The sequence below is a fragment of the Thamnophis elegans genome, chromosome 13, assembly GCF_009769535.1.
Source record: "Thamnophis elegans isolate rThaEle1 chromosome 13, rThaEle1.pri, whole genome shotgun sequence".
Taxonomy (NCBI): Eukaryota; Metazoa; Chordata; class Lepidosauria; order Squamata; family Colubridae; genus Thamnophis; species Thamnophis elegans.
Genome location: NC_045553.1, coordinates 25,438,747 through 25,451,046, shown reverse-complemented (window position 1 = coordinate 25,451,046; position 12,300 = coordinate 25,438,747). Strand labels below are relative to the sequence as shown.

The following is a 12,300-nucleotide window of genomic DNA, read 5'->3' as shown; positions in this document are numbered from 1 at the left end:
GAGAAATAGTTAGGAGCAATGGCTAGATATTTGGAGCACTCCATGCCAGCATTGCCGGGAGAAATATCAACAACCTCAGATATGCAGATGATGCCACTCTAATGGCAGAAAGTGAAGAGGAACTGAGGAGCCTCTTGATGTGGGTGAAGAAGGAGAGTGCAAAAGTTAGCTTGAAACTCAACATTCAGAAAACTCAGATCATGGCATCCGGCCCTCTCAATTCAAATAGATGGGGAGGAAATGGAGATAGTGACAGGTTTTATTTTCCTGGGCTCCAAGATCACCGCAGATGGGGACTGCAGCCAAGAAATTAAAAGAGGCTTGCTCCTGGGGAGGAAAGTGATGGCAAATGTAGACAGCAGACTAAAAAGCAGAGACATCACCCTGCCAACAAAAGTGCATCTAGTCAAGGCTATGGTTTTCCCAGTTGCAATGGATGGCTGTGAAGGTTGGACCATAAGGAAGGCTGAGCGCCAAAAAATGGAGGCCTTTGAACTATGGTGCTGAAGAAGACTCCTGCGAGTCCCTTGGACTGCAAGGAGATCCAATCAGTCAGTCCTAGAGGAGAGCAACCCTGACTGCTCTTTAGAAGGCCAGATCCTGAAGAGAAAACTCAAGTACTTTGGCCATCTAATGAGAAGGAAGGACTCCCTGGAGAAGAGCCTCATGCTGGGAAAGATGGAGGGCAAAAGTAGTAGGAGATGACAGAGAATGAGGTGGCTGGATGGAGTCACCGAAGCAGTTGGCGTGAGCTTAATTAGACTCCAGAGGATGGCAGAGGATAGGAAGGCCTGGAGGAACGTTATCATGGGGTCAAGATGGGCCAGATACAACTTCGCAACTAAGAACATCAACATGCCAGCACTTTTAGATAAGATTTTGAGATGCAAAAGTTTGCTGGACCTGAAGCAAATAATGGAGGAAGGCAGCACACGCGGATTAAGCTAAGCTGTGGTGAATCTCCCACAAAAAGAAAATATTGGGGATTCAACACAGGAAGTGAAGTTCATTTGTTCTTTCTTTTTGTGCAGCACTACAAAATACAAAGTGATAGAAAAAGATTTTTTTTCTATAGTGACATTTGAGGAACACAAGGAGGGTAGGCAATAGAGGCTACCTCCCCACCCACCCCCAATTTCATGGCTTAACCGCCTTGTCTGCTGCGGAGTTTGCTGCATCTTTGGCCGAGGGGACTGACCTTCCACAGACCGGGTCTGGACGTCATCGGGACCCTTTCCCCATCGGAAGACGTAGGGCATTCCGGCGCTCCATGAATGAGACAATTCATTCAAACAAGTGGCGGCATGTATCCCCTGGCATGAATGAGGGACCGTTGCAGTCAAGGCTGTCCCTGCCAACTATTGACAAACCGAACTGAGGGTGATTGTGTGCTTTTTACACACTGGCAGATCTCTGCAGTGTGATCCCGCTGGTATTCACGTACAAAAAGGGAGGCCGCCATGTGCACAAGGACTGACGCGCAATCGGCAGCCAGAGAGAAGGCAAGAATGGCCCATCTTTAAAAAGCAACACTTCTGACAATGATCTCTTATTTTTTTCCAATGAAATACATTTCCTGAGATCTGCTCCATGCTTCCCAAGAATGCTCTGCTTATGAATGCGGCTCGTGTGCTCTCCAAGGGCCCGGGCATTTGAGGTCATTCCCCAAATCCCCACCTGAAGATACGAAGCAACCTCCCTCTTCCGACCATCCCAGATTGGAAACAGCCAGGAATTCTCCATCACTGGAGACTTTTAAGAAGAGACTATTGTTGGAAGAAGAGACAAATTGTTGGAAATGTATTCATGAATCAGGCACGTACTACCATATATGGTGGCCATGCCAAAAAACAAAAGAATATTGGTGGAAAGGTGGCTGATAGAGATAATCGAAGAGGAAATAGAATTCACACCAGAACTATTTCTTTTGGGAATCATAAACAATAACTATAACAAGGGGTAATTTATTTAACAGTACATAGAATGGTCTTTGCCCAAAACTGGAAAAACAGGGAAATTCTTCAAGAAGGGGAAATAATTAGGAAAATTCTGACTTTTGCTGAAATGGATAAATTGATGTGGGAATTGAAGAATAAAGACGAATCAGAATATTATAGGAACTGGGACAAATTTTACCGATGGTTGGAACAAAAAAGGAAAGACCCAAAATAAGCAATGACTAAGATTTATAGAATGGAGATTAGAATTATGTAGGAAACTATACTAGTGAAAATGTATAAGATAAGAACAAAGCAATATGGTTGGAAATGTGATATTTTTATATTTCTAAATACGCAATAGATTGAAGGTTTAAAAACATGGTGGTTATAATATACAACTTTGTATCTTAGAATGTATGGCATTGATCTTCCCAGGACAATTACACTGTGTCCAATGTTTTAATTTCTGTTGAATTAAAAAACATTTTTTTTAAAAAAAGAAGAGACTGGACAGACGCTTCTTTGGAAATGGTGAAGGGAACCTATGGCATAGAGAACCTATGGCATCTGTGCTACAGGTGGCACACAGAGCCCTCTTTGCAGGCACCCGAGCCGTCATCCCAGCTAAGCTCCACCATGCATGTCCGTGCGCCTCCCACTGGCCAGATGGTTTTTGGGTCTCTGCCGCGCAGGCGCAGGCGGGCAGGACACACACAGTTGTGCAGGGGGGGGACACGCACGTGCGGGATTGCATGCATGTGTAGGGCAACACGGGGTGGCACACACTCGTGAAATGTGCAAGGGGAGGGGGCACACAAACAGGGGAGCACAGGATTACCATCACTGGTGTAGGGTCTCCTGCTTGAGCAGGGGGTTGGACTAGAAAACCTCCAAGGTCTCTTCCAACTCTGTCGCTCGGTTTCTGATACCCATGGTCCCATGTAAAGAAAGTGCCTTATCTTTGATCAGGTTCAAAGAGTACATTAAAACCTGGTTTCTTGAACAAGGGCTTAAGAAATAAGCATCTTTAGCTTCAAGGTGCTCTCTGATCTTGTTTTTTTGTAGTTGTTTCATTGCCCGAACTAGATAACATCAATGCTTAGTGACTCATGACTAGACTAGCATTGATGATGTTACCTAGTTTGGGTAAGGAAACGTCTGCAAGAACACAAGCAAGGCTCAGAGAACACCAAGGACCCCCCACTCCTCTTCCTCCTCCTCTCCCAAACTCCACTTCCTCCTAGCACTGATGATGTTACCTAGGTGTTACGTGGTAATAAACTGAATTGAATCATTTGCTAAGCGTCTGAATTTTGATTACATGACCATGGGGATGTTGAAATGGTCGTAAGTGTGAAAAACGGTCATAGGTCACTTTTTTCCCAGTGCCATTGTGACTTCCAATGGTCACTAAATCAACTGATGTAAGTTTGAGATGTACCTGTTTTAAGCGGATTGCTTAGTTTTCAAGCTCAGCCAAAATTGGCTAGGACCTCAGGGATCTCCAACCTGGGCAACTTTAAGACTTGTGGACTTCAAGTCCCAGAATTCCTTAGCCAGCAAAGCTGGTTGGAGACCCCTGGGCAAGGTACCATATTTTTCGGAGTATAAGACGCACCTTTTTCCCTCAAAAAAGAGGCTTAAAATCTGGGTGTGTCTTAAACTGAATACAGCATTTTTTGCCTCCCAAAATTCTGCCCCTTCACCAAAATGGCCATGCAGAGCCTTTAGGAGCCTTGCAGAGTGCTCCTGGGGGCTGGGGAGGGCAGAAATGAGTGAAAAACAGCCTGTTTTATGCCTCCCCCCAGCAGCACTCTATAAGCTTCCTAAAGGCTATCCAAAGGCTAGCAAAAAATTGGGCCGTTGTTGCTCGTTTTTGCCCCCCTTCGTCCCCAGGAGCACTCTACAGGCCTCCTAAGGGTTATTCATTTTTAAATTTTCCTCTTCAAAACCTTGCTGCATCTTATACTCTGGTGCGTCTTATACTCTGAAAAATACAGTCATTTTCTGACTAGAAGAAGACTGAAAAGGGGCACTCGAGCTTTTTGCTATTATCCAGCTACCCAAAAAGTTATTGGTATACAAAGGAAGTCTACAAAAAGGACCTCACTTAGAATGTATAGAATGTCACCTTCCAAGAGTTCTTTAAATCCCAAATCAGTGTATGAATGTTATATCCATGTGGAGAATAAGATTTTCCCAACCAGCTTGGGAATGCATCCATTTTGATGCACTTCCCGTCCCGTCTGTATTATTATCGTAACTATTAGAACAATTTTTTTTCACTGAAACACTCAGAACAACTTCATTATTATAATGTGTTGTGTACTGCAACTGCAAATATATTTCATGGTTATCGGTATTCTAAATTGCAGCATTGGGCTTTTAGTAAGCCTTTATTTAAATGCTGGGAGGGATGGGTGTGATGCTTAAAATAAGCAACGGTCCTTGGGGATGTCGTTTCTCAAAGATGAGAAAAAACAATCTTTTTGTTAAAAATAATAATAATTCACATTTGTATTTGGAACTGAAGAATGCATAAATAATACAGTTTCCCCGAAAATAAGCCCTTCCCGAAAATATTGCAACGCAGCAGCAGCCGTGAGGTGACCACGCTTGCTGCTTCCTGCACCTCAAAAATAATAAGCGAACAGGGGAAACCCTGGGGAAAGTTACTAGAAAAATAAAAGGAAATACCCTGAACAAAAGAGACAACAATCACAAAAACAGGAAAAAGAAAAAGTAGTAGTTAGGGGAAAGGGGAAGAAGAAGAAGAAATAAAAGTGGAGGTTTTTGAGAGCCCAAGAGAAAATGGCTAAAAGAGGAAGAAAGGGAAAAAGAGTTACATTAGTAGACTAAAGAGAATAATAGTAAGACTGATATGGTTATGTAAATAATTAAGAAATAAAGAAATTATAGTACATTGTTAAATGTAGAAAAAATTGAAAGAAATGCTCTCTAGAATTAAATTGAATTAGAGAATATACATTGTTTGTAGCAAAATATATCAATTGAGAAAATAAATGAAAATTTGGTGAAACTGTAAAGGGGCAATTGAAGATACTGGCTATATAGTAAGAAAAAATAATTATAAAGATGAAAAATAATGGAAGAGAATAATTTGGCCAAAAGTGAAAACAAGACTATGATGTAAAATGGACTATGTAAATGAGATTTGTATGTATGTATGTATGTATGTATGTATGTATGTATGTATAAATAAATAAATAAATAAATAAATAAATACCTTGAAAAATAATAAGACCTCCCCGAAAAGAAGGCCAAGTGCTTATTTTGGGGGTCAAAAGAAAATAAGACCCTCTCTTATTTTCGGGGAAACATGGTGTATAAGTCTTTAAGACATTCATTCAAGGCAATATTCTGTTTATTATTATTTTTTTAAGTGTGCCAAAATCACTTCCTTAAATGATCTATTGCAGCATGCTCTAATTTGATATGTAGGATTCTAGGAATAGAATTATTGTACTACGGAACTTCACAGGACTTTAGAAAAAAAATGGGCAGCTAAAGTTCTCTAATTAGAATTCCAGATCTACATCCCAAAAGAGATTAAAGATCAACTTTCTTTAATCTGGCATCCTCCAGATATCACTCTTGGCAAGGAGATAGTTGCCTGATATGATTGGAATGATTTATCACTGTCTGTGTTAACACGGTTGATTTGCAATCTCTTTCAAAAAGGCATAGATCCTCCAGTAAGATAAAAATTTTTTTGTAAAAGCTAAAAATATACTAGAAAGGGTTGCCAGCAGATAATACAGCATCGATCACACACACATGCACACACGGACATACTTTAAGGTAGGGGGCTCCCAATCTCTGCATCTTTAAAACTTGTGGATTTCAACTTAACAATTTAAAACAATTTAACAACTGGTTCGTCCACCGCTGTGTAAGCCTATGTGCTATTGCTATTATTACAGGTTTTAAGGTATCAAATCACATCAATTAAAGTGTCCGCCACATCCCCTTACCCATAAAGACCCAAACGCAGGGATGTTTAATATTATGAGCGCCATTTTCCCCTCAAAGGCAAATCGCACACAATTACCACTGGACTAGTTATTCCTTCAAGTTCCACGCCCTATAAATCGGCAATCCCTTCTGAGAAATGGCCTAGATACGAGGATTATCATGTGTAACATTCAAAAACCAATTCCAGGTAGTCCTTGACTTGCAATCATTCATTTAGCAACCATTCAAAGTTCAACAGCACTGTGGGGCAGGGGGGAATGTAACTTACAACTGGTCCTCACACTTATAACCATCACAGACACAAGATCAAAATTTGGCTCTTTGGCCACTGACATATTTACAATGGATGCCGTGTCCTAGGGTGATGTGATCACCATTTGCAGCCTTCCCAGCTAGTTTCCAACAAGCAAAGTCAATGGGAGAAACTGGATCCGCTTAACCACACAATTCACTTAACTGCAGATATTGGCGTAACAACTGTGGCAAAAAAACCCAACCCCTCACACAATTGGGCACAATTCGCCTTGCTTAGTGACAGAAATTCAGAACATAACCCCATTGTTTGTTGTAAACTGGGAACTACTTGTAATCCCTGTTATCTTTAAATCTGTCCTGCCACTCACTCACGTCTAGATTAGGATTGTGTGGGGCAAAAAAGCAAACACAAATCTGTAGGCGAGTTAAAACAATAAAAACATTTCTTGTGTTCGGAACACAAGCGCACTGTGTGCTTACTCATAGCACACAACCTTTGTGTGATCCCTCTCTAGGTCACTGGAACTAAAAGTTTAGACTTATACTAACTTTATTGTCACTTTAAGTATAAACTAATCATCATACATTAAATGAAATTTTGTTTACTCCTGTTGGGGATTTTACCAGAAATATATAGTAAAGAAAATGTATATTTGATTATCTATGTAATAACTGCAGCTAGAATTAGATTTGCACAAAACTGGAAAAGTGAAGAGATTCCTACAGAGGAGAATGTGATTAGGAAAATATTAGAATGTGCAGAAATGAACAGATTAATATTGGCAATCTAAGAGAAAGAACAAACTGATTACTATACTATATGGGAATAATTTTATCGATGGTTAGAGAATAAATATAAGAATTAGAAAAGAAAGTAGATTGAAAATGTATTAATAGAGCTAATAGAGTTAAATAAATTAAGAAGAGGATTGTTAGACACTTAAGAGATTGGCATTAAGCTAAGAATAGATTAAATAGTGAATATGACTGTAAATTTTAATTGTTATTGCACAAAACATTTGTACACAGATGACACACTGTTTAATGGAAGATGGATTCTTTGTATTAAAATAAAAAAAATGCAAAAAAGATGAAATTTCATCGCATACAGATCTCTAATATGCACTACATAAACGTGACAAAAAATAAACAAAACAAATTATGCAAATACCCAGATATGACACAGAGACACAATACAGTCCAGTTCAGATGTATATAAATGTAGATGGCGAGAATAATGAATCTTGCCAGTTTTCTGGGCCATGCAGCTTATCTGAAGCAGCTGAAAAAACCATGGAACCTCATATGAGATTTTAATATTACATCAAACAGGGATGCGGTGTTTGTTCCTCTTCCAATAATTTGTTCTTGCTTTGTAGTTTTGTTTTAAGCAGCAACCCACCAAGGAAATTACCTGGCCTGTGACACTAGGCAAAGCACAGGCCCCTTGGTTTGTTCAGCTGGTCCCTCACAAAGAACTGGGAAAGAAGAGGGAGCCCTTGCTAGATCATACAAAAGGGATCACTGCCCCCCATCTCTGAGCAGCCAAGTTAACAACTTCAGTGTCCAACTGACAAAGGAATTCTCAGAATGTTAGAAATGCTGATTTTAGTGAGACAGAAAAGTTCCAAACGAGGGGTGTGTTCTGATCTAGGGTTCCCTAGAGCATGAAGCAAACTCCTCCCAACAAAAACCCCTTTTATTAATTGACTGTGAATTCTGATCATTCACAGCCGGCGAAGTCTTTCAAGGGAGGATTTACAGTCACAGACCTTATCTGGCTTGGAGAGCTCAGAGAGTCACGAACAAGGAATCTCAGAGAGTCACGAACCAATTAAGCGAACTAATTGTCTCCTGAAAACTCCACTCCCCTTTCGCTCCTCTTTTCATTCCTCTGGGGGGAGCCATTCATCATTCACCCAAGTTGACCCCTGTTCTTTAATCCCGGGATATGCCCAAATTATCCCCTTGAGGAGTAATTTCCCCCAGTTGAAGAATCACTGCCATAGATAATAAAATAACAGAGTTGGAAGGGACCTTGGAGGTCTTCTAGTCCAAACCCCTGCTCATTCCAGACAATGGCTGTCCAGTCTCTTCTTAAAAACCTCCAGTGATGGAGCAACCACAACTTCTGAAGAACTTCTGAGATCTTAGAAACCACACAGTTATTGTCCTTATTAAGTAAAGATTTTCAGTTTTAAAACAACGTATCCTAAGGGAGTCTGGTTGTGTACCAAACTGATGGAACAGCAAAAGGTCAACATCAGACTAATATTGTTCATATGCTTTTGCATATTTCTTCACAAGTTAAAAGACAAATGACTTCTAGGCATTATAAAGTGGTATTAACACTTCACATGATCTTGATTCTATCCCTCTGTTTATGTAGCCTAGAACTGTGAACTGAAACTGATAATACTCAAGAGTGTTGATACAGATTAATGATTGTGTTAATACAATGAATATATTGTACTGCGTATATTGTATTTACCTTGACAATGTATAAACCCAAATTGGAAAGAGTTCACACAATATGCTAAGCTGTAAATCACAGTTCATTACAACAGTTGGGTTTCCACACTGTGCTATGCCAGAAGCAATGATCCATATTACAGCTCGGAACCTAGCCATGAATGCCTGCTAAATGTTAGTTCTGCGTGATGTTTGCTACTATTGCAGTTAGCTTGATTCGTCTGAGAACTGTAGCTAATGTTAAAGGACTTCCAGAGAAGAAGTGATCAGAAAATAAAGGCAGTTAATTGTGTAAACCATGTTTATACAACCTGGTGATCTCTAGATGTTTTTAACAAAGAAACATCAGCAAGCATTCGTCCCTGAACTGATTTCCCTGTGATTGTACGGAGGGAGAGGGAGGGAGGGAGGGAGAGGGAGGGAGAGGGAGGGAGGGAGGGAGAGAGAGAGAGAGAGAGACAGACAGACAGACATTCTTCAGCTTCAACCTCAATAATGCACAGGCAAACAATAGATACAAAGTCAAGGTAAATCGCTCCAAACTCAATTGCAGAAATTGCAACTTCAGCAACAGAGTAGTCAATGCCTGGAATGCTCTACCCGAGTGTTGTTATAGCCTTAAACCCCCACAGCTTTAACCTTAAACTGTCTATGGTGGACTTCACACCATTCCTAAGAGGTCCATAATAGGGGCGTGCATAAGCGCACCAGTGTGCCTACCGTCCCGGTCTTACTGACCCCATTTATCTGATTTACTTCCTTGGTTCATGTTTATGTTCATACCTATACTTCCTATCTTGTACATGTTTGACAAACAAACAAACAAACAAAAACACTTCCCAGACTCACACTGACAAGCCTTTTAAATGAAGATGACACAGACAGAAACTGGTGAAGTGTTAATACCATTTGGTAAGGCCACACTTGGAATCCTGTATTCAGTTTTGGTTGCCACGATGTAGAAAAGATGTGGAGACTCTAGAAAGAGTGCAGAGAAGAGCAACAAAGATGATGAGGGGACTGGAGGATAAAACATATGAAGAACGGTTGCAGGAACTGGATATGTCTAGTTTAATGAAAAGAAGGACCAGGGGAGACATGATAGCAGTCTTCCAATATCTCAGGGGTTGCCTTCTCCAAGGCACCTGAGGGTAGAACAAGCAGCAATGGGTGGAAACTAATCAAGGAGAGAAGCAACTTAGAACTGAGGAGAAATTTCCTGACAGTTAGAACAATTAATCAGTGGAACAGCTTGCCTCCAGAAGTTGTGAATGCCCCAACACTGGAAGTTTTTAGGAAGAGGTTGGATAACCATTTGTCTGAAACCGTATAGGGTTTCCTGCCTAGGCAGGGGGTTGGACTAGAAGACCTCCAAGGTCCCTTCCAATTCTGCTATTGCATTGTATTGTATTGTATTATTTAAATGGAAAAATGAAGACTAGGTTCACAGTATACTAAGTCATCATATGGTTTGCTTCATTTTGATAAAGGATGCTATGCCAGTCCAGATAATTTACAATAAACCAGTGACACCCCCCCCCCCAAAAAAAACCGTTTGGACATCAGGAACAAGTTCCGTAGAGGGAGATTTTTTTCCCGCGGACAGGAGTATGTGTGGTTTCACATGCTGCTTGTGTTTTGTGGATGTGGTATCACTTTGTTTGTGTGGCCCAGTTTTTGGCATGCTGCATACCGGACTTGGGGACTGCTGCAATAAACTATGATTAAACAAACTTTTTTTAGCATGATATATGGATCCAGTAACATTTATCTTGTTTTTGTTCGCATGAAAGATTGCTGTATGGAGGGGGGGGAAAAAATCATCCTGAAAGGGTAAAATGAAATATTATAATGCAACAGTAGCATCAAAATCTTTTGATCAGGGATCTTTTTGTGAAGTATGTATTGCTATAAAATTTTTATACCGTTGAATCATAGTAATGTATAACAAAAACAAATTAAACAAGTGTAGTAAAATAACTATTTTTTAAAACAGGTGTTTATGGTTTCCTAAAAAGCAAACAAGGACATAAACTTTTATACTAATCCCACTTAGTGTTTTTAGTCTTTGTTGTTTACAAAAAAAAAATCTCCTAGAATTCAGCAAGTAAAATGCTTTAGAAACTCCTTGGGATCAAAACCAAACAGAAGCTGCTTGGATAATTCAGGCCCAGGCCATGCCCCCCAAAAAACCAAACACAAGTAGGGTTCGGTTTATGCCAGTTTATAAATATTTGTGCATGTAAGAGAAGGGAGGAACTGCAGGCTTGTTTTTTGCAACTGCACAATGTCCACAATGTTTTAGCCTGCACACAAAGTCAAGTCACACAAAGAAAATGGTGTATAACAGAGTGGAGAACCTGATTTAAGAGTAAAAATAGCCCCCTCCCCCAGTGTGTGTGTGTATGTTTGTGTGTGTGAAAAAGAGAGAGAGTGAAGAAAGAAAAAAGGAAGGAGAGAAAGAAAAAAGGAAGGAGAGAAAAGAAAGTAAGAAAAAAGAAAAGAATCAGAAAAGGAAGGAAGGAAGGAAGGAAAAAGAAAGGAAGGAAGAAAAAAGAAAGGAAGGAAGAAAAAAGAAAGAGAAAAGGAAAGAAAAAAGAACGAACAAATGAACAAAAGAGGAAGGAAGGAATGGGAAAGGAACAGAAAGAGAAAGAAAGAAAAAAGAGAAAGTGAAAAAGAAAGAAAGAAGGAAAAAGAAAAAGAAAGAAAAAAGAGAAGAAAGAGAAAAGGAAGGAAGGAGTGAAGGAAAGCGAAAAGAAAGAAAATAAAGGAAAGAAAAAAGGAAGAACAAAAGAAAGAAAGAGGAAGGAAGGAATGGGAAAGAAAGAAAGAAAGAAAGAAAGAAAGAAAGAAAGAAAGACAACTAAAGCCAAGTTCGGCTGCAGGGACGTCAGAAAACACCCCTCACCAGCAAAGGATGGAAAGCACCCACCACCCCCACAGTTCCTTGCAGCTGCTGAGGCCGACGGGCTCCTCCCTTCCACGGCCACCCACCACAGTCAGCGACCCGGGTGCTCCGAAGCTTCTCCCTAACAACTCCGCTGAAGCCCCTCCATCCCCCCCCCGCCCCTTTCGGCCTCTTCCACGGGAAACTCCACTGGAGCCAAGAGGCCGCCTCAGAAGAAGAATCCCCCACACACACCGCTCCTCCTCGGCGGGGCTGGAGGCGGAAGAGGCGCCCACCGGGACCCCCACTCACCAACTCATAGTTTCCCTTCCGGTCCCGCGCCTCAGCCGGAAACCGCAGCTCCTGGCGCTCGACTCCGCCTCCCGGAGGTGACGTCACGGAACGGCGCGCTCGGCGACGACGTCACGCGCAGGCCTGGGGCGGAGGGGGCGTCACACTGAGAGGGCGGGGCGAGCGTGTTGCCTTGTTAACCCTTTCGGTGCCGCGTCGAGCGCCCGGGATGGCCGCTCGGGGGTTGCGGCCAGGCGCGCTTCCTTGCCGGGCGTGGAGGGAAAGCCAAGAAGGGGAAGGAGCAGCGATGCCCTTGCTCGATCAAAGGGGAGGGGGGAGACGGGAATTTTTTTCCGGGAAAAGCCGGGAATCTGTCCTCCTCCCTTGGGTTGAGTTGCTTTTCACGCCGCGGCGCTTTGCACGATTCATGTTGGTTTTTCAAACAAGCAAGCAAGC

General features: G+C 41.5%; 1 protein-coding gene across 1 annotated transcript in view; it reads right to left on the bottom strand.

Moving 5' to 3' along the window:
- BIN3 (bridging integrator 3) overlaps window positions 1-11,952 on the bottom strand; it is a 139,781-nt gene extending 127,829 nt beyond the window's left edge. Inside the window, exon 1 of the mRNA XM_032229920.1 lies at window positions 11,866-11,952. Within this exon, the coding sequence (XP_032085811.1) occupies window positions 11,866-11,873 (8 nt within the window). The 5' untranslated portion in view covers window positions 11,874-11,952. The remainder of the gene's footprint in view (window positions 1-11,865) is intronic.
- Window positions 11,953-12,300: the final 348 nt, after the last annotated feature.